This window comes from Medicago sativa, chromosome 4 (assembly GCF_051527215.1).
Source record: "Medicago sativa cultivar Bolivia chromosome 4, Bolivia_mono, whole genome shotgun sequence".
NCBI classification, from domain to species: domain Eukaryota; kingdom Viridiplantae; phylum Streptophyta; class Magnoliopsida; order Fabales; family Fabaceae; genus Medicago; species Medicago sativa.
In genome coordinates, this window is record NC_140752.1 from 99,827,005 (window position 1) to 99,853,334 (window position 26,330).

At 34.0% G+C, this 26,330-nt stretch overlaps 1 protein-coding gene across 1 annotated transcript; it reads left to right on the top strand.

Moving 5' to 3' along the window:
* Positions 1-402: 402 nt before the first annotated feature.
* On the top strand, positions 403-26,030 carry LOC146934644 (exocyst complex component SEC8-like). Its single transcript, XM_085706558.1, has 27 exons — positions 403-515; positions 729-812; positions 1,474-1,686; positions 3,030-3,203; positions 3,965-4,066; positions 4,583-4,692; positions 5,068-5,241; positions 6,172-6,343; positions 6,446-6,552; positions 8,402-8,709; positions 10,216-10,379; positions 12,056-12,171; positions 12,825-12,895; positions 14,003-14,133; positions 14,220-14,269; positions 16,240-16,340; positions 17,255-17,367; positions 17,583-17,690; positions 18,724-18,921; positions 19,039-19,124; positions 21,083-21,260; positions 21,345-21,422; positions 23,558-23,659; positions 23,779-23,853; positions 25,317-25,412; positions 25,502-25,551; positions 25,622-26,030. Exons 2-27 carry the CDS (start codon positions 771-773, stop codon positions 25,707-25,709), a joined length of 3,207 nt encoding a protein of 1,068 aa, XP_085562684.1. The 5' UTR covers positions 403-515; positions 729-770; the 3' UTR covers positions 25,710-26,030.
* The last annotated feature ends 300 nt before the right edge of the window (positions 26,031-26,330 follow it).

The window sequence follows — 26,330 nt, forward strand, 5'->3', positions numbered from 1 at the left end:
ACACTTACAAGTTGAGTATTTAGACTGAATCTCAGCTACCCTTCCAAAGCAACATACACATGATCAAAAATTAAAATCATGATTCTATCGACAAAAAAAATAAATTAAAATCATAAATTAATTAATAAAAAAATTGAATTAATTATTATTTTTTTTAACACTAAAATCTTAAAATTCAAATTTTACGATACTCTTTATGGACGATCTTTTTATAATATTTTAAATATGGTTGAAAAAAAAAATATTTATAAAATATATGTTAACTTAACTGTAGAGATTAAAGAGATGAAAAAGGAAAGTAATTTCGTAACGATGAAAAACGTATTTAATCCAAAAGATAAAATAGGATGTGAAATTAATCCAAAAAAACAAATAAATACATAATCTGAAATGTAATGATGGAATGTTCGTTTGATTATCACCATACTACTACTAGTCAATAAATTTACGTTCTTTTGATTTTTCTTTTCCTGACGCGTTCTTCGCCATCTTCGCTCCTCTCTTATTCATCACAGGTTCGTTCCATTCTCAAAACCATCGATTTAGCGCGCACACACACTGAATCTTCGATTCTTAGCATAACTCTTAAGATCTTCAAATCTCGAATTCTCATTCTTCAACTTTCAATTTTCATATGATTTAGTTTGAATTTCACTCAAGAGCTCAATTATAGTGCGAAAATACTTTGAATTTTCTGTTATCTTTTATCTTGTATTTTTGCATTGCAGTTATAGTCTTGTGGACTGGACACATTGAATTGAAGGCTGAATATGGGAGTTTTTGACGAATTACCTTTGCCTCCAGAAAAAGCTGTAAGCTATACCTGCTACTTTTTATTAGATTAGTAAATTTTTTGGATGTAGGATTCTTTGCAAGTGTTTCATATCGTTCAATTTTATTATGTTTTTTTTACGGTAGATTAGTTAATTGTTGTTCTGGTGTCGAGTTAGGCTTAACCCAAATTCTGAGTGGTTAGAGATGGATACATCACTTACATTTTGAAAGTGGTGTCATTACAATGAAAGTAGTCTAATTATGTATTTATAAAGCATGGATGATTTATTTAGTGATACTAAAGATGTCTTTGCCATAAACTTATATATTAGAAGCTATCTGTTTTGCAAAGAGCTTGAATTAGGCTTGACCCAAGTTCTAAAAGGTTAATCAGGATACGTCACTTGCAATTTGAGAATGGAATCATTATGTTGAAAGTGGTCTGAGTCTGATTATATATCTGTACATATGTTAATTGTGTCTCTTATTTCAACCATTCTAGGAGTAGTTTTTATTTTTTTATTTTTTTTATAAGGCATATCATATATGTTTTTTTTTTTTTTCATACTGCAGATGTTTTTACCGCAAATTTATAGATTAGAAAATAATTTTTTTTTGCTCTGGAACTTCCATCGTAATTGCATTTCTACTGCACTTATCATATGTTAAAGTAGTCTTTCTTTTTCCATTTGAATGCAGTATCTGAGAGAAGAAATCTCTAGGATCGATGAGACTTGGACTGCTGCTCGTTTTGATTCATTACCTCATGTTGTTCATATTTTGACATCAAAAGACCGTGATGCTGCCGCGCAATTTTTGAAGGAGCAAAGTGATGTTATTGAGGAGGTTGTGGATGAAGTTGTACAATCTTATCATAGTGGTTTCAACAGAGCTATCCAAAACTATTCCCAGGTTTCTGAAAATTTCATTTTCTATGATTAATTTAATGAATATACATTGGAACACTGGGTCTTTGATTGTATATTCATGTGTAGATCTATCGTCACATTATACAATTTTTTGCTTTCCTTTCCATTTATTGTGCTGTCAAGATTAGATCGTAGTCATAGCAGCTGCTACTTCGTGCCATATTTTAACACTTTTTTCATCATCTCTCTTTTTCTTAAATTATGTAACTATAAGACAAGGAAAAATACTTGGGTGTAGGCTATGTTTCAAGCATTTGTGGTGATGCATCTTTTTATCTTAATTCTACTGCTCATGTTCACCCCCAAACCCTCCAATCTATTATATTCCGTAATACCATTAAATTTTTCTCTTACTGCCTTTTTTTCCCTTCCTGTAAACCATCAAATTCAAGCAGGGTAGTTGAAATGGAGGATGGTGTCAGGTTTTCTATGTAATTCTCAAGTTGAAGGGAAATTTTTATCGTACAACTGTAAAATTGGCGATGTTGTATGTGATGGAATGTTGGGCGGTAAAAGAACCAACATGAGAATAAGATAAGCACAACGGAGATGAGGATGTTTTGTTGGATGTGTGGTAAGACCAGACATGATAGGATTGGAAATGACAACATTAGAGAGAGAGAGAGAGAGAGAGAGAGAGAGAGGGAGAGGGAGAGGGAGAGGGAGAGGGAGAGGGAGAGGGAGAGTTGGGGTAATACCTATCGTAGAGAACATGGTGGAAACTCTGTTTGGGTGGTTTGGGTATGCACAAATAAGACCTATAGATTTTATAGTAAGGAGAGTAGATGAAATGGAAGGCAGTCAAATCATTAGAGGCAGTCAAGCAGAGGAAGACCTAAAAAAATTATAAGAGAAACTATTAAGAAAGATCTAGAGATTGATGAGTTGGGTAGAGATATGATATATGAAAAAACATCATGGTGTCGTTTGATCGATATACCCAAGCCCACTTAATGAGATAATGCTTGGTTGTTGTTGCTGCTACTGTATTTGATCAAATATTTTATTGATTTTGTATGATCTTCATTATTACAATATAAAGGCGCTTTCTGTTATGATGTCTTATATGATTAAATACAAGGCTGACATATAGGAAACTACGAAACAATCTTAGTTGGGAGTTCTTTCATTTTATAAAACTAAAGTCGTGATGGATATTTTATGTCGATATTTAATTTAACAAAATCTAAACGTTTATTGGTTTCAAATTTCAAATTCCACTTCCTCCCCCTTTCATCTTGTTTAAATCTTGAGCGTTGCTTAATTAGAACTGTCTCTTCTTTATATTATAAATTACAGTTTTCTAAATATTGTGTTTATCTCCAGATCTTGAGGCTTTTTAGTGAATCCACTGAAAGTATAGGCGTATTAAAGGTAGATTTGGCAGAGGCCAAGAAGCACCTTAGTGCCCGCAACAAGCAATTGCATCAATTATGGTATCGATCAGTCACATTACGACACATAATCTCCTTATTGGATCAAATCGAAGACATTGCTAAGGTTCATTTTTTTAGTTTGGACAGTGCTTGATCTAATTGTGTGACTTTGGCCAGTTGATAGGAATAAAAATGTCTCTCAACCAGCATTTAAACTCATACTAGCTGGTCTGGTTTTGTATGTCCCGAATATGATTTTCTTTAGGCTACTTATGCATTTTGTTTTTTTGATTAAACAATTATATGAATTTACATGACTGCATTTGCAGTTTCATCATACTGGATGCTCCTTCAATTACAAAAGCAGAAGTAGTCATGTATACTTTGCCATCTATTTGAATTTTCTGTGTTTTTCTACTGTCAAAGAACCGCTTGATCTTAAAACTTAATTTGTTCAGTCAAGGAACAAGAATTGTTTGCTGCTTTAAACATTACAACTTGTGTAAAAACACATTGCGCTTGGAGTGGATATAAAATGGAGGCCAATAATTATCTACTTCCGAAACTAAATATCATGAATTGAAATTTGAATTTAAGATTGGGGAACAATGATGGCAAAGAACTATAGACTTTTGGTCATTTTGTCAAAGAACTACATGACCTGAATGCTCAAGCACTGTAATAAGACCTCACAATTTGTGTAAAAAAATACTGTGAGAACAAGTTATATGCATCAATGCATACATTTGTGTGGAATGAATTAATGGTATTTATGTTGAATGTTTTTTCATACGATAAATTTAGCACATGCTTTCTTTTAAACTACTCTGTTTAAAACTATTACTGTTTTATATAGGTTTTTGATTATAATTATCTAAGTTGCAGGTTCCAGCTCGTATCGAGAAACTCATTGCAGAGAAGCAATATTATGCTGCAGTTCAATTGCATGTGCAATCCATTATGATGCTTGAGCGAGGTCTCCAAACTGTAGGTTTTCAACTTACTATATCATTATTTTATTTTCAGTGTTTTGTGTGGAAGGATTATTTTTGTTACATGTTGTATTTGTGTGTTTGTTCTTTGGTAGAAATAGTTTATTATCAAAGAAAATGTGAATGTGTCTGAATCCTGAATCCAAAGAAAAAAGTAAAAAATGCTAAAAAGCACAAGCGTATAGCAAAACCTTTGCATCTCTCTGCATATTAGAAATGTATTTTCCCTTAAAATTACCATTAGTTTGAGATTGAAACACTAGCGAGAGTCACTACACTTAACCATATCCTCTAGCATATGGAAAGAAGTGCTAACAGACAGTTATAATATTTCCACTTGTTTAGCTTGTTTTGAACCTGTATGGTATACGACCAATGTACATCCCTTCTCTAGGTTATCATTGCTTCAGATTGCTCTCTCTCCCTCTTTGTTAATATTTTTCCATTTATTTAATCATCTCTCTGAACATTTCTATTTGTATGTCATAATTATGTTTGACGTGTGGCCTAGGTCGGGGCACTCCAAGATGTCCGTTCTGAGTTAACAAAGCTGCGTGGAGTTCTCTTTTATAAGATTTTGGAGGATTTACATGCACATTTATACAACAAAGGTGAATATAGGTATTTGTTTTTCCATTCCTATCTCTTACTTATATCATGATGCTGTGAGATATTGGACTACATATTTTTTTTGCTTTTTTGCAAAGGCATTTAGAGTATATGCTTCTGAAATGCTATTTTAGCGGTGGCTCATCTTTGCTTTATATTTTTCTCTTAACATGCTATTCTCAAGCAAACTCTGAAGCTCTATTTTGCTCTTTCGTGAATTTCTCTTCTATTTTGTTTGCATTTGTTTCTATGTGAAAACATTTTAATATCACGGCGCTTAAAAATGTACAGCGAACTTTTGATCTGACTGCCAATTTAATGCAGTTGTGCTGTTTATTTGTTTTGAACTGATGTTAAGATATATTGTGTTTGAACTCTTGTGTGCAGTGCCTCAGGCTCAACGATGCTGGAGAATGATGATGACGTTCCCACCACCATTTCTGTTGCACTAACTGCGCATAGTTCACAACCTCTGTCGCGAAGAACAAGGTCACTCAAAGGTGACAATCAGAATGGCCTCCAGATTGATGGATCTTATAGGCCCGGACCTGTGGACAGAGGGTAATACTGGTCAATTGAACTTCTGACTATTTCTGCTATTTTCTCCTAGTTCTAAACTGTTGGAAACAGGAATCACCATTGATGAATGTGAAAAGCTTGAAAAACTGTGAGAGAAGAGAGAGAGAAAGAGTTGTAACTAACTCTGTGTAACTGAATCTGTTATTTCTTGTTAGAGTTCAAGTCACAAGGGGATACAAGTATATATAGGGTCATGAGGTAGTATGACAGCTGTACACAACCTAACAGCTGTCATTTTCCTGCAATGCAAGGCTTAAACTAAGTGTAACTAAACTACAGTAAGATGCTTAATGCATCAGATACTTATATACTCTAACATAAACTGCATAAATCATTTCTTATTTCCTATTGAAGCTTCATACATTTCTTTTACTGTTACACATTGCTTCATTGATGGCTGAGGGAAGATTGTTGATATTCAAATTTAGCAAATTCCTCACATATTTTGTCTTATTTGTCAAGAATGGACGAGATCTCATATTGTCTTATTTGTCAAGAATGGACGAGATTGTTGAAAGTGATGATGAGAATATTTGATAGTGTGATTTTATTAAATGTTACATGGAATACTGGTTATACTACTCCATGCTAGCTTTGGTAGTGTTTTTTTGCTTGATTGTTGCTGTTAGGTTGATGTGACGTAGCTCCATTTTCCTAATGTCTACTTGGGTTGCGCCCTCACTAATATTGACTAATCTAAGGATATAACAATTTAAAGAGACAATCTCCAATTTCTCTTTTTCCAGAGTCATATTAATGTGTTGTTTGATAGAGCACTATCACGTCATTTGATCCATGTAGCTGATCCCACGTAGCGTGGTAAGGCTTGATTGTTGCTCTACACGCTAGCGTGGAGTTTGGATTGTGCTTGCGGAATATAGTATATTAAATACCATCAAATGTGTGTTTCAGTTCTTTTGATGGCAATGATGAGGAAGGTGCTCTGGATTCAAGTGAAGAAGCTACTTTAGATGGAGATATGGAAAACATGAGAATCAATGGTAGTGATGTCACAAAGGATGCCAATGGTGCTCTTCGTCAAATGCCAACATGGCTTTCAAATTCGACACCTGATGAATTTCTTGTATGAGCCACTTAATTGTATAATTTGTATTAAATTCATAATGCTTCTCGAATTTTCAGCGATTTTCAGTCTCTGAACTGAAGTTCCGAGTTTCTTGTGCAGGAAACAATTGGAAAGACTGATGCTCCACTTTATGTGAAGTATCTTCAGACCATGGTTGAGTGTCTGTGTATGCTTGGAAAAGTGTCAGCTGCTGGTGCTATAATATGGTTAGTTATTTTAATAATATTTTTTCTTTTCAATAATAAAACTCTATGTTTCCTTATCTCTTTGAAGGTTTTGATTTGCTTTTTTCAATAAGCTTCTCCTAATTTTTAACACTAGTGTTGCTTGCTTGATCTTGACTCTTGGTTGGGATTTTTATTTCATGAAAGCCCAAAAAATCAATTCTACTTCTGAGTTCTGCATTTTTTCTCAATTTATCCTATTTTAATATCGGGATTCAGTCCTTTTTTTTTTTTTTTTACTTTCATCGTATTTTTTCTTTTATCCTAAAAGATAACATACTAATTCATGCAATTCATGATTTGTGGATGCCAAAACTCCTCAATTAGTAGAATGGACGTGGCACTTGTTGCTCTCTATCAGAAATTGAGAGAAAAGAATAATATTTTTTTAATGAAACTGAAGTTGTATTTCTGAAAGTCAATTAAAATTTACAAAGGGTCTGTTTGGTAAACACCAAAAAAGAGCTTTTAGCTCTTAGCTTCTAGCTTATAAGCTCATTTGACAAAAATAGCTCTGTTTGGTAACACTTTTTGACCATGAGCTTATAGCTTATTTCACGAGCTTATAAGCTATTTTTCAGAAGCTATTCCAAGTAGCGTTTGAGCTTATAGCTTATAGCTTCTCATATTTTCTTCCACTTTTACCCCTATTGTTTTATCTAAAATCCATTTTTACCCTTTTATTATAATTTAATTCAAACCTACAATTCCCTAATATACATCCCTCGTTTTTTTTCCCTAATAAATATACATCCCTCGTTATTTTTTTTTTTGACAAATACATCCCTCGTTATTATTTATCTCACTTGTCTTATGTTGCTGACAATATATATACCTCCATTTATCTTTTGCCTTATGTTGCTGACAATATATACCTCCATTTATCTTCTTTTTTTTTTTTTTTTTGACAAAATACCTCCATTTATCTCTCTTGCCTTAGGTTGTTGACAAAAAATATATATACCTCCGTTGACAAAAAAGTATATATACCTCGTTATACTTAAATAAATTTTTTAGTGAATAAAATTTAATTTACAATATAAAAGATATATTAAATTTATAAATTTCAATTACTTTTTAAAAAACAAAATTGAATTAAGAATTCCTGAATATTTAAATATCAAGTTATATAAACTTTATATTTTGAATTAATAATACCCTTTTATGTCATTTTACATTTATCAGCTAGTTAAACCGCTAATTTTACCAAACACTTCAACTAGCTTATCAGTCATCAGTCATCAGCTAGCTTATCAGCTAAAAGCTATCAGCTAGCTTATCAGCTATCCGCTATTTTTACCAAACAGAGCCAAAAGCTGTGAGGTCCCATATTTATGATTTGAAATAACTGCAGTTAAGGTTGTGACAGCTAAGCGTTGGTTATTTAGTTGTAACTTGTATTTGAATTGAATTCTAAAATTTAACTTAACAAACTAAAAGGAGATTATTCTCCCACCCTCAGAAGCTCATGATAAGGGAACCAAGGTAGCTAAAATCGAGATTTCATGCAGAATCGAAAAGGGGTAGTAAGATCTTAAAGCGTGAAGTCATGACCCGAATCGTAAGATTCTACAAAATTCATAAAACTCAAATATTCATAAAATTAATGCTCATGCATAAATTTACATTAGTAAGAGAAAGTAAACCTTTAGATTCAAATACTTAATTAAACTTAAAATCATAACTATAAGGAAGTTCGTAAATAATATCTTAAATAACCAGTAATTCATAATTTCAAAGGTTACAACCTATTTCATTATTATCGTTTTTTTTTTTATATATTTGTTTGGGATGATAGTGTGCAAGTTATACTGGTTTTATTGTTTACCAGCCAAAGGTTACGACCAACAATTCATGAAATTATTACATCCAAGATTAAAGCCCATGCAGACCTTTTGAATTCATCAAGGTCTAGCATTGGTAAGGGTTCCCGGACTGGAACAGGTGATCTACACTTCATTAAAGGTCAACTGGAAAGCTACCAGTTGCCAAAACAGAAGCGTAAGAATGGGATATCTATTGCTGGGACTCTGTTGGCTGTAAGCCCTGTTTCCCCTCTCATGGCTCCTGGCGGGAAAGCACAAGTTGCTGCGAAGGAGCTTCTTGATTCAATTTTGGATGCTGTTGTTCGAATATTCGGTGAGTCACAATAATTTTATATGCATTCTTCTTTCTAGGTTAATGGCACACTTAATGTTGCAGAGAGGAGAATGCTAAGATAAATAAATGGTCACACTAAATAATATTGGATTATGAATAAAAGCACTAGGGAGAAAGTTGGGCAAACACCCGCTGTATAAAAGACAGCAGAGTCTTGTGTGGTTTGGGAATGTGTGGAGAAACCCATTGTATTAGTGATATAGGATTACATCTTCACTTCAGTATTCACACTGCTCTTAGTGTGGGCTACTTGCCCTATTCTAGTTGGGCTTCAAGCCCATTAGTTTCTGTTGTAACAGAGTTCTTGCAGCTAACTATGTATAATTAGTTAGCTACACTGGAATCAATTCAGTTGAGATGCATCAATCAAATTACTTTCAGTCTCTCACCCTCCCCTCTGTGTGTGTGTGTGTGGGTGGGTGTGTTTCTTCACTTTCATGCACTTTCTATATTTTTAAACACATAAAAGCACTGGTGAGGTGGGTAAACTAGATAGAGGATAGTCCAATAAATAGAGGTAAGAGGAATGCTAAGGACAACCTCTCCCACACACTCTCTCAGACACTCCCTCAATTATTAGTCCACATCATCAACTTTTTAAAACCAATTACCTGGTAACCGGTTGTATTGGTTTACATTCACTCACAATTTTTTTTTCAAACTAAAAAAATGGAAAAGAAAATATATCGCACAGGACCTTCTTTCTTTGTGCGCAGATCTGATTTCTGAGAAGAGCCAAAATCAACCCTCCTTCCCAAACACAACTACACATCTCAGCAAGCCAAACACATACTACTTCCTTACAAATTAAAAATGGGTTTTTGACTATGAAAAATCAGATTCTTTGATTTTCTGAAAATGATTACTTGTCTCTCTCTCTCTCTCTCTCTCTCTCTCTCTCTCTCTCTCTCTCTCTCTCTCTCTCTCTTAATGTTTATATCATCTGCAAAAATCCAACACCCGTCCAGAATAATTTTGCTTGAATTGACATCTTCATCCCAAACTAAGTGTCAATAAACTTTTTTAATTTGACATCTTTCTTTGTACCAATTTTTGAAGATCCACATCCGCCATCGCATCCACGGTGCAAAGGATTGAATCATTTTTATGAGCTTGACGAAGAAAGATTTCCTTGCCACTAATCTTGTAGTTGCCGATTGTAATTGCGGCTTTGGAAAAATACTAAGCATAATAATGAAAAGTCAAAATAGGCTTTTTTTTAAATTAAAATAAATTATACCAATTCAGTCGGTTGCCAATTGCAAGGCAATTTAATATCAGTGACTTGGACCAATAGTGGAGTGAGTGTTCAAAGGCATCTGTTAGAGCGACTGTGCTTAGCAGTCCTCATAGAGGTAAAGGAAGACCAAGCAAAATTGTAGCCAACCCCACCTAGCGACAAAGTGTTTTGGTTGTTGTTGTCTGCTTTCTATTTTAATCATTATTCTTCATCGTAAATTTGTCACCTCATGTATCATTGTATAGAGAACCATGTTGTTGTTGGGGAGCTGTTGGAAGCAAAAGTCAGTCAGCATGTTGACATGAACACACCAAAATCAGTGCCAGTAGATGTGAGTTGGAACCCTGATTCTGAAGCATCTCAAGTCACAGGAGGTTACAGCATAAGTTTCTCCTTGACAGTGTTACAGGTAATCTATATGTAGGGGTTATTCAGTTGCAAGATATTTAATAATAGAATGAGGACATATCTGTGCTAATTTGATATGGCTAGACATGGTTGGTGTCTTGATCTAGGATACAAACGTAATATTGACCTACATGGAGTTTTGGTTATGGATAGTAAATATAAGTTGTAGTACTAGTACACTTATACTTTTTTCTGTACTTTAAATAAATCAAATGTAATTACCAGCTTTTCTCAGAGAAATTTATTACTATAATTTAAATACATATCTGTACTAATTGAATATGCTTAGACATGATTAGTGTCTTACACACCTCATGATGATATGCATGAAGTTATGGTTATTGGATAGTAGATAAAAGAGTACACTTAAATTTTCTCTGTACTTAATTACCAACTTTCATCAAAGCTTAAACTAATAATTGATGACTCAAATGGTTTTATATTTGAAATATACTTGCTCAACAGTCCTTTGAGCTTGAAACGTGGAAATTGACAAGCTTATACTACCTTGTGATTTATTAAAGGATAGTTCAGCTACAGCTCAGCATAACTATTATGTACCCTAGAGTAGCTAATAGATGTCTCTAACTGTAAATGTGACTAACTCAATAGATTGTAACCTACTCAACTGACACGTGTCGGATGTGCGATGCTTGTAACTGGTTATAGCCAGCTGTCTCTGCGGTCTATATAAGGACCTTTCCCACTCTGTAACAGAATCAATCAGCAGAATACAGAAATAAGTTTCAGAGATCGAGGAATCTCCATAGTTGAATTCATAAATCTAACATGCTTGAATATTGGGGATGGCAAGAATTGAACTATTCCACCTGCTCGTAGAGGCTTCATGCTTTGTTACTACATTAATGATCAACTTTCTAAAAAGCTTAACTTGCGAAGTGAAAATTCATGACAAATTTATATCTGAAAAACTAAATAAGCAGTTTGACATGCATGTTAGCGAGTGTTGAAACTACCGGAAAGTATCACACTTATTGGTTTAGAAACATGTTTAGTTTTTTTACTGCATAAGTTTCTTTGTCTTCTTATACGGTGATGTCTTATTTATTATATTGAAGGATGATTTTGTTGTTGACTGGAATGTAAGGGTCTGTTTACTTTGCGGAAACATTTTCTATTTTTCATTTTAAAAAATATGTGCCCATTTTAACTTGCTAATGGGAAGATGCGAGTCTCTTGAAATGAACCATTGTGATTGAGAGAAGGTGAAATGCTAGCCAGGGATGATGCATTTCAGGAAATAACGAAAGTAATTCTTTTGGAATTTTCATTGTTTCCGAACAATTTTAGACATTTATTCACTTCAAGAGTCTCTTATCTCCTTATTAGAAAGTAAAATTAACACAAATTTATAAAATGAAAAGAGTAAATGTTCTCATAAAGTAAACGAGCTCCAAATTTTGTAGCATCCTGTATTATCATGTTTCGCTTGACCATTTGAGACAGTTTGTTTTAAATTAATGGCAAAGGAATCTAGTTTATATGAAAAAAAAATTGACTGGACCTGATTTATATTGTTTAATATGCATATAAACATGAAGAACCCGTGTTACAAAGGTAAAATATCCTTAAATCGGTACTCAGAATGTGCATGTTGGTTGTAATCCCTTTTATTTTTTCTTTCGGCTTATATTTATTCATCCTTTATTTTTGTAGAGTGAATGCCAACAACTTATATGTGAAATTCTGCGGGCTACTCCAGAAGCTGCATCTGCTGATGCCGCTGTGCAAACAGCTAGACTTGCAAGCAAAACCCCTTCGAAAGAGAAAAGGCAAGTGAGTTGAATTTCTTTTGCTCTTTAGTATAACATTAAACAGCAACCTCTGTTCAATTCAAAGTTTTAATTTTCTGAAATATCGTGTAATAGTCCTTTGGCAACAAACACCTAATAATTAAGAAAGTCTATGATGAAGCTGGCATAAGAACTTGATAGATAATAAATGGAGCTCCAATCAAGCCATTATCGCAGCCTTTATTTTGGATTCACTGTTGATCATCTAGTTGAGGAGCATTTCGTTTGCAAGTCAAATATGACATGCTCGGTGTCACTTGTTAGTTTGTGACTTATATTTTTTGTTTTTAAATTTGTGAAAGTTATGTTATTAGAGAGATAGAAATGAAAACAATGGCATCAGTACAATCACGACCTCGAATCCCTCTTATGCACTCAGTCTATAGATAATTTGAAATTTAGGTGTTGCAAGGAAAGATGTTTAAACAAGAAAAAATTGAGAAGTAGGGTATTTGACACAAGGTCTTTTGCCTTAATGCGATTGACAAGTTATTTGAGTCAGGTTCACAATTGCCAGGAGAAGCCAGGAGAAAATAATTCAGAAATTTTAATTTTCTATGGTAATACAATATTATCTCTCAAGCCAAATTTGTATCATGTAGTTAATGATTAATGTTTCTTATTGATTACAGGGATGGATCAGAGAATGGTCTTACCTTTGCATTTCGCTTTACTGATGCTACAATATCTATTCCTAATCAGGGTATGATAAATTCTATTAAATTGAAGGAGTTCTGCTTATACAATTTAAAATCATGTTGCTGTTGGTATACACGGGATGCTGTTAAGATATGTTTATTTTGGCGAAGCTTGCATAATTTGTTAAAATTGCCTACATAGGAATTGCTATTATAGGGGTAAAGCTAAACTTCTACGCGTTTGAATTTCAACCAATAAGAGAGCGCATGATGGGAAGAGTGTGTTGCAAGCACTCCTCTTCCTTGCAACGTCTGTACATATTTTTCTCTTACCACTGATATAACTTCTATTCATATCATGAAATTTATATTTATTTGTGCACATATTTGAGCTGTCAAAGTTTTTGGCATGTTTATTTCCTTCTCCCACTTTTAGGGTGTGTTTGGATTGAGGGTTTAGGAGGGGAAGGGAGGGGAGAGCTCACTTTTATTTTAAATTACGAACAATGTAAAATGTTTTTTTAAAATCAATTAAGTGTTTTTGAAGTATTATATGATCATTTATCATGTTGTTAATTCAATTTTCTAAAAATTATTTTATAATGTCCGTAATTTAAAAAAGAAAAGTAAGCCCTCCCCTCCCTTCCCCTCCTAAACCCTCCATCCAAATACACCCTTAATGTTTTACATGATTACAGCTGCTGTCTCATAGACATGGTATATAAGAATAGTAATCTTAATATTATGATATGGACAAGAAAATCATCAATGTTTAAGACTACAAGTAATATTAGATAAAAAACAAATAAGCAAGCGCTGTTATAGGGACATTGTCCATTTGGTGGTTTAGTGCCTGCAATTCTAAATTGTTTACCTTTCAGTTTAGAAAGATATTGTGTATATGTTGGATTTTGGCATGCTGTGCTGACAGTACCATGACTGTAATAGCTTTTAATTTGTAAATTAGTTATGGAAGTTTCTGGTAATATCGCCCTTTTACTTAATTCTTGACAATTTAATCTCTAGCAGTAGTTTTATGCTTTGACAAAAAGTCATTGCCTAACTGCTGAACATCTTATTTATAGCACTTTTTTCGTTATCATTTTTTTTTCCGTTTATTAATCTATTAATTTTTTTCCCAATTCCAACATTTATGTTGTTTTAATATTCAGGAGTTGATCTTGTTCGCCAAGGATGGAATAGGAAGGGTCCCAATGTGGTGCAGGAGGGTTATGGGTCTGCAGCGGTTTTACCCGAGGAGGGCATATATTTAGCAGCATCAATATACCGACCTGTGCTTCAGGTGTTGCTTCTTGGATTGTTACATCCCTCCTGTAAAGTTTTGACCGTGTTCAATATGTTTTTTTCCTGACTTGATTCTTTGTGCAGTTCACAGATAAAGTTGCTTCAATTCTGCCAACAAAGTATTCCCAACTTAGGTGAGCTCAAAAACATTGCACAGTTTTTCTCTGTTCATTATTTTTTAAAAATTATTCTTTGATTTCTTGTATGCAAAACCAAAATGCTACTTTATTGTTCACTTTTTTTGTTGAAAAAAATGTGTGAATAAAATGTTGCTTTCTGTATTTAGTGCTAAGTTAAGCACATATGCTTGTACATTTTACTTTATTTTACATATTGATATCGAGACATAGTGTCATTCTGCATTGAGTATTTAGTGCCAATATGTTAAGTATATACTTCTAAATGTGCTTGAAAAACCAGGTTCTAAAAGTAGAATGAATTGAGTTTGTTGACGTGAAATTTTGAAAGAAACTTATTTGCTAGAATAGTTCTTTAATAAAAAAAAAGTGTAGATGCAGGGCAGAGATATTAATGTTAATCAATCTATCAATCTACATCATGGTATGGTTCCAGCTAATTGGTTTAATTGGCCAGTCAAGTCTAGTTTTCTGAACATTGCTTATTTGTAAATGATGAAGAACAGGAGTCAAGAATGTGGTTGAAATGTAACAAATCGTTTTACTTGTCAATGTCAAAACAAAACAAAACAAAACACAAATTTTTTGAGCAAGTTGATTATAGAACCCAATATAAATAGGACTATTAGGTTAGGTTATTGAATAACATCTATTGATTATAGAGAGAGATATATATATATATATATATATATATATATACTGAATACATTGTTAGCCGTCTTGTTTTCTCTTTCTTTTATTACTCTAGACCTGATATTCCAACAAAAATCTTTAGAGGGACTAGGGAATGCGAAATGTCCATTAAACTTCAAACATAATTTCCATTCTATCCTTTGTGACGTGAATGGAAGGGAATGAGTTAGAACCTTTTTATTCCCTTTATAACCTTATTTCAAATAATAGTTCATTTTTACAAAATCTAGAAACTTAATACTCTTCAAAATTTTAACAATCTGATGCTAGATTTATATTTTGTAACACACATGAAATGTAAAAATAATAATAGCAACAAAGATATTATAAGTATTTTTGACAAGAAAAAAATACAAGTCAAAAATCCAATAACTGTATGTTAATAAAATCCCAATATCAATGTCGAGTAAAATGCAGAATAAGTAAAAATTATTGCTAGTTTTACCTTTGGTTTTTCCGCAACTTCAACACCTCACGTTCTCAATAATAAAGTAACAATAAAAGTGAAGTGTGCTCAATCCCCAAATTAATAGCATTAATCCAATACCCAGTGTCCAACCATTGTTAAGGACAAAATTGTGCGTCAGAAAAATCTCATCAGTCACAGCTGTACGACAAACTCAGCGTTCTTGTGCTACGCGACACACTTCACTTTACTTGGGTGAAACAATAATTTTAAACTATAAAAATATGTCCAGCTGTGATTCCATACCATTCCATCCAAATTCAAGGGAATGAAAAATAGTGGTAAGTAATAGCATTGATGGAATAGATACCATTAGATTCCATTCTTCCCGTCCTTACTTTTAAAATCCAAACAATGAAAATAACTTCGATCCAATCCATTAAACTCTATTCCATCTCATAGCATTAATTGAAACATACCCTTAGATCGGAGGCTTTGGATGTATAATGTGATATTGGTGATGCTTGTAAAATACAAAGCACTAACATCTATGCTATCTATAAGAATTAGGTCTAGTGCCAGTGTAGTACTACTTTTGCAAGCCCAGAGTGGTTGATCAATAAACTTCAAACATAATCAATATAAGGAAACATAATGAAAATGGTAGCTATAAGTTTTGATTGCATGTCAGCTAGTTTCTATTAATTTTTATATGGTTTTGACTAATCATGTTTGTATAGTATATATTTTTGATACCAACTCTTATTGATTTTAAAAAAAAATAGCAAACTTCTTTTTAAGCTCAAATTTTGTGACTTTCTAATGCATTAATATTACTTCATGGTGTTGTCAATTTTGTGAATTGCAGCAATGATGGGTTGCTAGCTTTTGTGGAGAACTTTGTAAAGGACCACTTTTTACCAACTATGTTTGTGGACTACCGAAAAGGCGTACAACAAGCAATATCAAGCAAGTCTTTTAAACTGTTCTGGCTATTTTTTTTTCCGTTTCCCTTATTTTAAAGTGTGATCTTTTCTGAATCTTAATGTTTTTGAAACATCATAGTATGTCAGTCATGCAGTAAAGCATTTTGAAGTTAGCTTTCTCTGAAATGTTTGATGCTAAGACCCATTCTTAATTGAAGGTGTTATCAACAAGCATTTGAGTGATAACTATAATACCCACCCCCAAACACAAATTTCTGAAGCAAATTTGGTTTCCAGAAAAATAATGCATTCTAGTTTAAAGTAGTTGGTAATGTGGGAGTTAAGTAATTTTGAAGTTGTACTGGCCATAGTTGTGGGAATCAGTAACCCAAGACTTATTCCCTTGCTAGATTATCTTTTCCTTACAGTTCAATTCTAAAGCCACCAAAAACAGAGTATGCATTTCTTTGTTTTTGGAGTGTTTTAATTGTTGCAATTGTTCGTAGTGTTCATATTGTTGAAAGTATACTTGCTCATACATGTTAGTTTGTTGGGATTTTAAAAGGAGCACTTCCTAAATTTGTTTACAAAATAGGAATGGATAAGCTTGTGATAGTGTAGTTAATCAAGTTTTCTTAGATGATAGATCACTTCTTTTGTACAATTAAAACATACTTTGATCCTAATTTGTAAGATCACTGTGCATAACATTTACAGAACTTTTCAATCTGTAATGTAAAAGATAAAGAAGTTACTGGAAGCATGATGTGAAATCATAGCTTATTAGGCTTACGGGCATATAGTGCACTGAAAAACTATTAGAAATTTTGGTCAATAATTATCGTTTTGCATTGAAAATTGGATGTGAATGTTGATGACTTGTTGAGAGATTAGTGTTTGTCCTAAATATCACCATAAGTTTTTTTTAAGATTTGTTCTCTTCATACAAACTTTTAGGTCCGGCTGCATTTCGTCCAAGAGCACATGTGGTTACTACTTATACCTCATCAATTGAAAAGGGCCGGCCTGTATTACAAGGATTATTGGCTATTGATTACTTGACAAAAGAGGTAAATTTTAGCTTCAATAATAATGTCAATACGTCAGGTTCTATTTTATTTTTTTTACTTTTCTATATTTTACACAGGATGATATGTTACCTGGACTAGTAAGTTTTGGAATTTGGATATTATTCCACTGACCATGCTTGACATTTAGTTTCATTTGATTGTTAGAGAACATGGTTGTTTTCCCTTTGAAACTTTTTGCATCAAATTTACTGCAGGTGCTTGGCTGGGCACAAGCAATGCCCAAATTTGCTAATGATCTTGTGAAGTATGTGCAAACTTTTCTGGAGAGGACTTATGAAAGATGCCGGACTTCATACATGGAGGTACTTTTTTTTTGGACGAAACTTCCTGTAATTTTTATTTATTTTTTTGATAGAAAAACTTCCAATAATCTAGAAAAAGAAACAGAGAACATAGATTACTAAATCCTCAAGCTACCTGACAAAGTCGTATATTTGAAACAACGAATAGATAAGCACCATAAACTATGATGCATGGACGCAACAGGAGTATCGGATACGATACATATCCGATGCAGTGATACAACATTTTTGAAAAAATAGGATACACTATGTTTAAGATATGTACATAAAAAAAATACAAAATATAATAAATATATTATTTTAATTCAAAAGTTCCAAACTAAAAATGGGTAAAGGCAAAGGGAAAAGTGAATGGGTGAAAGATATTATTCACGTGAAGGGTTCAATTTGATGAGCTGGTGAGAAAATATTAGAAGAGTGTAAGTGTGAATGATACATGTATCTGAGATGAATGGGTTATGCCATAGGTGTTATGGTGATTACCGAGAGTCATAATTAAGAAGAAAAATTGAGCCATGTATGTATCTCAGCGGGGAATATGTAAATTCGTGAAGAAGCGTACACATATTGCAGCCGTGTTGCTGCTGTATCAATGACCGTTTCTCCGAATTGGCACATCATAGACCTTAAAGAAGCAAATAACACACAAGAATTGGATCTTTGCTGCTTCTTCAGTCCTATTATTTGTTAATTCAATCAAGAATCCCCAGGGGTGTAGGCTTGGGACCTAGGAGTGTGCTCCTCTCTAGGTCTTAAGTTCGAACCCCGAAGTGCCAACAATTCCTGTGATGGGCCAGTCCATACAAGACTTTGCTCTGGCTTCAAATGGCCCCTCTGCATGTGATTGGTCCTCCAGATTAGTAGGTCCTTGGGCCGGATAACTAGTTTTAAAAAAAAAAATTAAATCAAGTTTCAGCATAAAGTATATACGGACCCGTTGATTACTCCGTCCTTGGGCTATTTAGAATAGTTGCCTCGAATCGTACCTTTCCTATGTTAGCATTTTCTGACATTTTTGTCAACTATATTTCAGGCTGTTCTTGAAAAGCAGAGTTACATGCTTATTGGGAGGCATGATATTGAGAAATTGATGAGGCTTGACCCCTCAAGTGGATATTTACCAAATCTGCAAGGTCCTTTTAATTTGGAAAGCAATTCCTATGACATTGAAACAATTGAGGCTGAACTGGAGCTAAGTGAATTACTGCTAAACTTGCGTCCTATTAAGCAGGTTCATTTCTTTGTTTATGCTTATGAGTTACTGTGCTTCATTATTGATATAATTTTCTTATTAAGTTTTTAATTGTATTATGCTTCTCCTGTGACTTAATTGTATTTTTTTCCCCAGGAAAACCTAATCCACGATGACAATAAACTTATTTTGTTGGCATCCCTTAGTGACTCACTGGAGTATGTTGCAGACTCTGTTGAAAGGTGTGTTTTCTATGTGCTGTGCAATCTAGCAATGTTTTATTGCATGCTGTATATAAAGCAAGTATAAACATGAGACGCCAGAATTCCAATTCAGATTGTAGAGTTCGCAAACCATAGTTTTTAGTATTCAGAATCTTATGGCGTGAGGAAAAAAAACTCCTTTGGAGTTTCCCACCACCTAGTAGTTTTTTATCATTGCTTTTTCACAAGTGTGTGAATCTATTTAAAAGAGCGTCTCTTGGGTGAAACTTGTTTTGTGCCCGTCTTCTTAGATCTATGTTTCCCTTGGATGAGACTGGTTTGTGTGCAACTTTCTTGCTGCGAGTCTGTGACCTGTGTCGGTGGCCTCTGTGCCAACTGGTTTAGTTTGATAGTGTCTCTGAGTTGATTGTGAGGGTTGGGTGATGGACTTGCATTTGAGCTAGGACTATGAGCTGCTTCTTTTACTGGGTTACCCTGCTTTGGATTTCTTGAAACTTTTTAGGGTTTTATCAGGCCCACAGGATCTGAGCTCTGATACCACATTGAAATGGGGATTAAAATTGGACTTGAATTTCTTGAGAGATTAACCCATTTTCGGGATTACTAAAGCCTATATCTATCTAAATAAATTACTATTAGTATAGGATTACAAAAGCCTATCCCTTGATTATAATTATAAGAACAAAAGCCTATATCTCTCTAATTTCGATTACAATTTGGAAAGTATATACAAAAGTAAATCAGAGATAAGATCTCAACATTATTAAAGCTATTATGTTAATTTGTGTTATTTTATCTGTTTGTTTATATTATATGTATGTATTCTTTGAGTACAATTTTATGTTGTAGGTAAAATATCGTATCTCTGTTTGTTTATATTATATGTATGTATTCTTGAGTACAATTTTATGTTGTAGGTAAAATATCGTTCTTTGTTACAATCTCTCAGATTTTACATGTGTATCTGCCTTGTTGGGCGGCAGGATCTATAAATGTGACAAACCTTGTATGGTTTTCGAGGGATATAGCAGAGCATAGTACTTATGATGTAGGGAAAATATCCAAGAGTGCTCCTCTTTGTAGGGTACTCTTAATAACCCTTGAGTGCTCTTCTAGGACCGACTATCCTTCAACTAAAACTTGTGTATCAGATACCCTATAAATAAGAAAATTGTATTTCATTAAATCATCAAAGGCATCTGAAAGTTTTTACTGAAGGTTAGTCTTTAAGGTATAGTACAGGAAAACAATGCTCCATAAAATTATGTTGATGTGTATGCGGGTGATATGCTGGATGATATCACAAAAATCATAGCATCAACAGAGAGATGGACTAGAATTGGTATTAATAATGTAAGTCGAGTTAAATCAGAGGAAGTGTCATCTGTTACTATGTGAAAATGAAGGAAACTATTAAATGAGCTAGAACAATAGCTGGAGCCAAGCTCCTTACAATCTGTGATGGTAGTATATTTGAAAGGAACAAAACATAATACTCTCTCTCTCTCTCTCTCTCCTCTTCCATTATTATCACATCTCCCTCCTCCAATCCTTTGCGGCAAGCTGTCCTTTCTGTTATTTCTTCCCTCCTTATTTCTCTTTCCTTCCCTTCTGAACCCACTCGGTTCCTTCTCCTTTCATACACTCACAGGCCTTGCTCTTGAGGCCCATTACTTTCTTTTCTTCCTTCTCCCTTTCCTTTCTTCCCTCTCCTTTTATACACTTTCACGATGGGCCTATTACAATTCTAATTAAAATGGAAACAAACTTTGATATATAAAATATTGAAACCATCCCTAATAGATGATCTAAGTTACCCTAAATTACTCAGAAGATTTATTAATAATATTTTCATATATTCTAACATTATTGGTACTGATATCCCAACGATGTTAGTGAGCAGTACAGTGTTGTTTTTTATTTTTAATTTATAATGAAAGAATTCCAAGCATTAAAAATTCTTGTGAAATTGGCAGGCTTGGACAGACTACTCAAAGAGCAACAAATCATATTGGAGGAAAGCATCATAGCCATTCAGACAGTGAACCTACAAGGAGCCTAGCATCGTTTGCTCAAGATTATAGAAAATTGGCAGTTGACTGCCTTAAGGTTTTACGTATAGAAATGCAATTGGAGACAATATTTCATATGCAGGTTTGCCAAACGTGATGTTGCTTTTCTCTGGTTGAAGAGTTTGATAATTTGATTGTTGCCAAACTTATCTGAGCATTTGAACAGGAAATGACAAATACAGAATACTTGGATGACCAAGATGCTGAAGAACCAGACGACTTCATCATCTCTCTCACTGCACAGGTGTCTTTTTATCTATCTTTGTATGTTGTCTTCAAACGATTCTTAGTTGTGTGTGGGGGGTGGGGTGGGGGTGGGGTGAAGTCTTTGTTATTCCACCCACATAAATTCTACTTTAAATGTCCTGTCTCGAGAGTATCGCTTCGACCAAAGATATGGCCTAAGTAGTGCATGCACGACTTGGGGCCGTCCTCACCTTAGAATTTGGTTTTATGTCCATGCACTGACATCAATACCCGTTGGACCTCTCCTTCACACCATCAATTGGGCTAGGGATGGATGATGTAGGAAGCGGTAAGCCCAACAATGGACCTAGGACAGACTGTGACACCATATTAGGTTTTGGACCTAATTAAACCTCACAAAACTGATTGGTAAGGTACTGAAGATTGCCCTAGTCTTATCATCTTTACAATATCATATCATTAGGTGATGTGGGATTAGAACCTCCCCCTCAAACCAACACACCAAAGGTGTTGTTCTGCTGCAATGAAGATAGACGAACTGACCCAATACTAGACCACAGGGATCGCCGCAATTAAGTTAGATTTTCCAACATTGTTTAAATAAAATTATGTAGATTTATGAATTTTATTAAATTTTCAAATTATGGTTCATTGCCCCACATCAACTAAAGATGTGGCCTAAGTAGTGCATATAAGACTAGACACTAGGCAGTCCTTGCTTTAGAAACTGATATTGTGAGATTGAGTTAGGCCCAAAACATTAGATGGTATTAGAGCTTGGTTCAAGCTGTTATTGGGCCAAGTTCTCTTTTATTCTGTTCGTGTTTGTCCACGCTTAGATGTCTAGTTTTAGATGTGTGTGGCGAGGGGGTGTTGACATCTATGTTATTCCATCCACACAAGTCCCAATTTAGATGTCCAGTCTTGAGCATGAAGCGAAGTGTTGACAGTCCCACATTGACTACAAATATGACCTAAGTAATGCATACATGATGGGAAGTCCTCACCTTACAAGCTAAGTGTATGCACTTGCACTCACATCAATATCTATTGAGACTCTCTTTCAATCCCTGAATTGGTAACCAAAGATTATACTACTTTCTGATCAAGAACAAATCTATTTGGATGCGTATGTTTGCGAGTTAGTTTTTGGAGATTTTGGAGGAGAGGGGTTTAGAGGGCCAAGTGTATATTTTGATATATATTTGATAGTTAGAAAAATATTAAAAAACAACATTATATAATATGCTCGTGTCTCATGTTGTTCTTTCAACTTTTATTTTTTATTTTAAATATCAAATATATATTAGAATATAGACTTAGCCCTCCGAAGCCTTCCCCTCCAAAATCCAACTCGCAAACACACCATAAGAGAATTAGATCAGTGGGATTGTTGAAATAGCTTTCTAATATATTGATGTGATATCAAAATCTATTTTCGGAATTAGATTGTGGTCTGGCCAAGCTATTATCAAAAAGCATTACTATTTAGGAAGCATTTGTAAGATCTTATTTGAACTTATCATATGACAAACATTTGTGTACGTGTTTAGAAGAGCTTATGATATGCTAATAATCTATTTTCAGCTTATGTTCATAGCCTCCCAAGAATAGCTCATATAGAGTTTATGCACACTAACACAGTTCCATCATTTCCTTTTTAATGTGTATGACAAAGGTTTGATTATGCTATTAATATGAATGCTCCCTTAAAAACTTCAGATTATAGAGATAAAATTAGCCAAGAAATCATACTTTGGTGAATGAATTTATAAACGTAATCACTATTATTGAAGAAAGCTTTATAGACTTCTAATACTAAACCAAAAAGTAACATACATTCATCAAGACCATACCAAATAAACCTTGAGTGCATAAATTCTAGCCAGAAGGTATATTCCTTCACTAGGGAACTGTGGGAATAACTTAAATACTACTATAAATAAAAGTTAAAATCAAACTAAATTTGTTGCAATGGCGGCTTAATAAACCCACCAGTCAAAGTATTCTGATTGATAAAATAAAACAATGGAATGTTACTAATACTATAAACCCCAATAGTGAAAGTAAACGGTCAATAGCCAAAATGATGAATTTCAAGTGACTCAAAGATGTATGTTATGCCTGTGTAAGTTAAACTAGTTATGTTTACTATTTTAATGAAATGTCTAGATAACCCGAAGAGATGAGGAAATGGCTCCTTTTATTTCAAATGCAAAGCGGAATTACATATTTGGTGGAATTTGTGGGGTTGCAGCAAATGCATCTATTAAGGTGTGAATGTATACACTTCTTTACAGTTTTGTTTTGACATAAATACTTTTAATATTTATGTTTGAAAAGTTATTTTCCGTTTCTTCACTGCTAACGAGAGGGGGCACTTTTACTGGCAGGCTTTGGCGGATATGAAGTCTATTAATCTTTTTGGTGTTCAGCAAATATGTCGAAACTCGATTGCATTGGAACAGGTAACTAATATTGTGTGTGCGCGCGTAGGAGATGTATCGAGTGCGAGGGCTATTATTCTGCCAGCGCTCCAAGAGTGCTCGTTATTAAGCATGCATACACTCAAGTTCAAAACGTGTTCTAAAGTGATGTATGAGCCTTTTACGTTTTAGGGCTTTTGAGTTAGGGTTTTACATGTGCTCTAATACATATACTTCCTCTGGTCTCATGTGTAAGCAAAAACCAAAAAAGCACACCCTTTAAGAAAATGGTCTAAGTGCATTTAAATCATCATAAAGAAGCGCCCTTTCCAATTTTACCCTTGAAAGTGCTTTGGAACTATTGGAATATGAATAGTTACATTAGACATTAGATTTACTTTAAGGGTAAATTTGGAATAGTGGCATTAAATATAATAACTATAGTAAACTTTTGCTTATGTTTAAGACCATGAGAATTTTTTTTTTTTTTGTTGCTTACATTTGAGACCGGAGGGAGTACATACTAAGGTTTAGCATCTAAGATGTTTGTTGTAGTTGCTCATTTTGATGTCCTTTGCTTGTGATTTTTTCTCGTGAATGTTCTTTTCCCAAATGTGTCCTTTCTCCTTGATTCTTATCTCTATTTTGCATCATTTCTAACAAATTGTACTAGAGCCGATGGTTGTTTTTGACCGCATGTTAGGGAGCGGTATAATACAAGTGTGGAGATTCATGTACTTGAAACCCTAAAGTTTTGGGTTTGGGTTAGGGCATAATATTAGCCAATTTTGGTGGTCTCTCACTTCAGCGCATTGATTAGAGCTCCTTACCGTTCTCCCTCTTGCTCCCTTCCCCTCCAAACCCCAAACACAACCTAAGAGGGTTTAATTTTTAGGCTTATTCAATCACCCGGTCCCTTAACTTAATTGATTGTCTCAATTTGGTCCCCTAACTATAATTTGTACCAATTTGGTCCTCTATGTTTTGCTGTGTTACTAGTTTTAGTCCTTTCTGTTAGTTTCTCTCAAAAAAACGTTAACAGAAAGGACTAAAACTAGTAATGGAGCAAAACATAGGGGACCAAATTGGTACATAAATTAACGTTTTCTGAGAGAAACTAACAGAAAGGACTAAAACTAGTAACGAAGCAAAACATAGGGGACCAAATTGGTACAAATTATAGTTAGGGGACCAAATTGAGACAATCAATTAAGTTAAGGGACCGGGTGATTGAATAAGCCTAATTTTTACCACTAGATCTAACCAACAGTGGTAAAGATTAAAATAGTCATGACAAATAATTTTAATTTTTTTCCATATGTGCATGGTTGCATTGCATGTTTAGTATCTGCTTTTCTTAATTTCATTGCCTGTTGCATATATTTTTTTATTAATTAGACAGTGTTACCATTTGACTGTTCATTCAGAGAGATTAGGAATAAAGTGGAGATAGAAAAGTTCTTGACGAAATTTAAGATTCATAATAAATTTGGACGGTGTTACAGGCATTGGCTGCTATTCCATCCATAAACAGTGAAGTAGTGCAACAAAGGTTGGACCGAGTACGCACCTACTATGAACTCTTAAACATGCCATTTGAGGTAAGTCTAATAACCTAACACTAACAGCTCTGTGTTTAATGTAATTTTTCTAAAGTTATCTTATCTTGGCATTTCTATTCCTGTCACAGGCCTTGCTTGCCTTCATTACAGAACATGTACACTTGTTTACTGCTGCAGAGTGAGTTAATTCCCAAATTTTAGTTGTTAATACCCTATTATGGAATGATATTGACATTATATTCCGACAGGTACGCCAACCTTTTGAATGTTCTGGTCCCTGGGAGGGAGATTCCTCCCGATGCACATGGCCGAGTGTCCGAAATATTATCCTTGTAGTGTGTTCATTGTTTTATGCCAGAGTTCATTTTGGACAGTTGGGGTGCTCGCGTCAATTAGATTTCTGAAAAATGACGATGCAACTACAAGCCGGTGCAGATGTTTGATTTTACCACAAGTTTCAACTGATTACTAGTTGAAAGATGGTTTGATTCTGCGCTTGATGATGGCAATGACATCCACCCCCACCTCTCCATTTGTTTGTAATGTAATTATAATGTAATGACAATTTTGATTGATGCTTCTTTCCTTTTGGTCTCTCTCTCTGGGGTTGAGCACTTGTGTGATGAAAAAGTTAAAGTATCATGAACATTCTGAAAATCAGCCGTGTATGTTTTTCATGCTAGCTATAATTTCCTTTCTGCAAAAATGTGACCCTCTATAATTAAAAGTGAAAATTTGTGCAACACCCTCATCATATTTATCTTGTTTAAATGTTCTTCACCGATTTTATTTTATTATTTTATTAAAAAAGTGTAACAGATTACACTTGTTTCACCTTTGACATTTAATAAAACTACTAATTGGTGTTTTCATATGATTGTCGGCTTCCTAATCACATGCTCATAACTAGTCGCCCACGCGCCTTGAATTTGAGATGATTTCGAATCCATATTTTAT

Excerpts from the sequence above, each read along its gene's own strand:
- LOC146934644 (XM_085706558.1), top strand. The coding sequence starts at position 771 with ATGGGAGTTTTTGACGAATTACCTTTGCCTCCAGAAAAAGCT. Across the intron at positions 19,125-21,082 it reads GTTGCAGACTCTGTTGAAAG|GCTTGGACAGACTACTCAAA; the intron begins GTGTGTTTTCTA and ends TGAAATTGGCAG. Across the intron at positions 23,660-23,778 it reads CAGCAAATGCATCTATTAAG|GCTTTGGCGGATATGAAGTC; the intron begins GTGTGAATGTAT and ends TTTTACTGGCAG.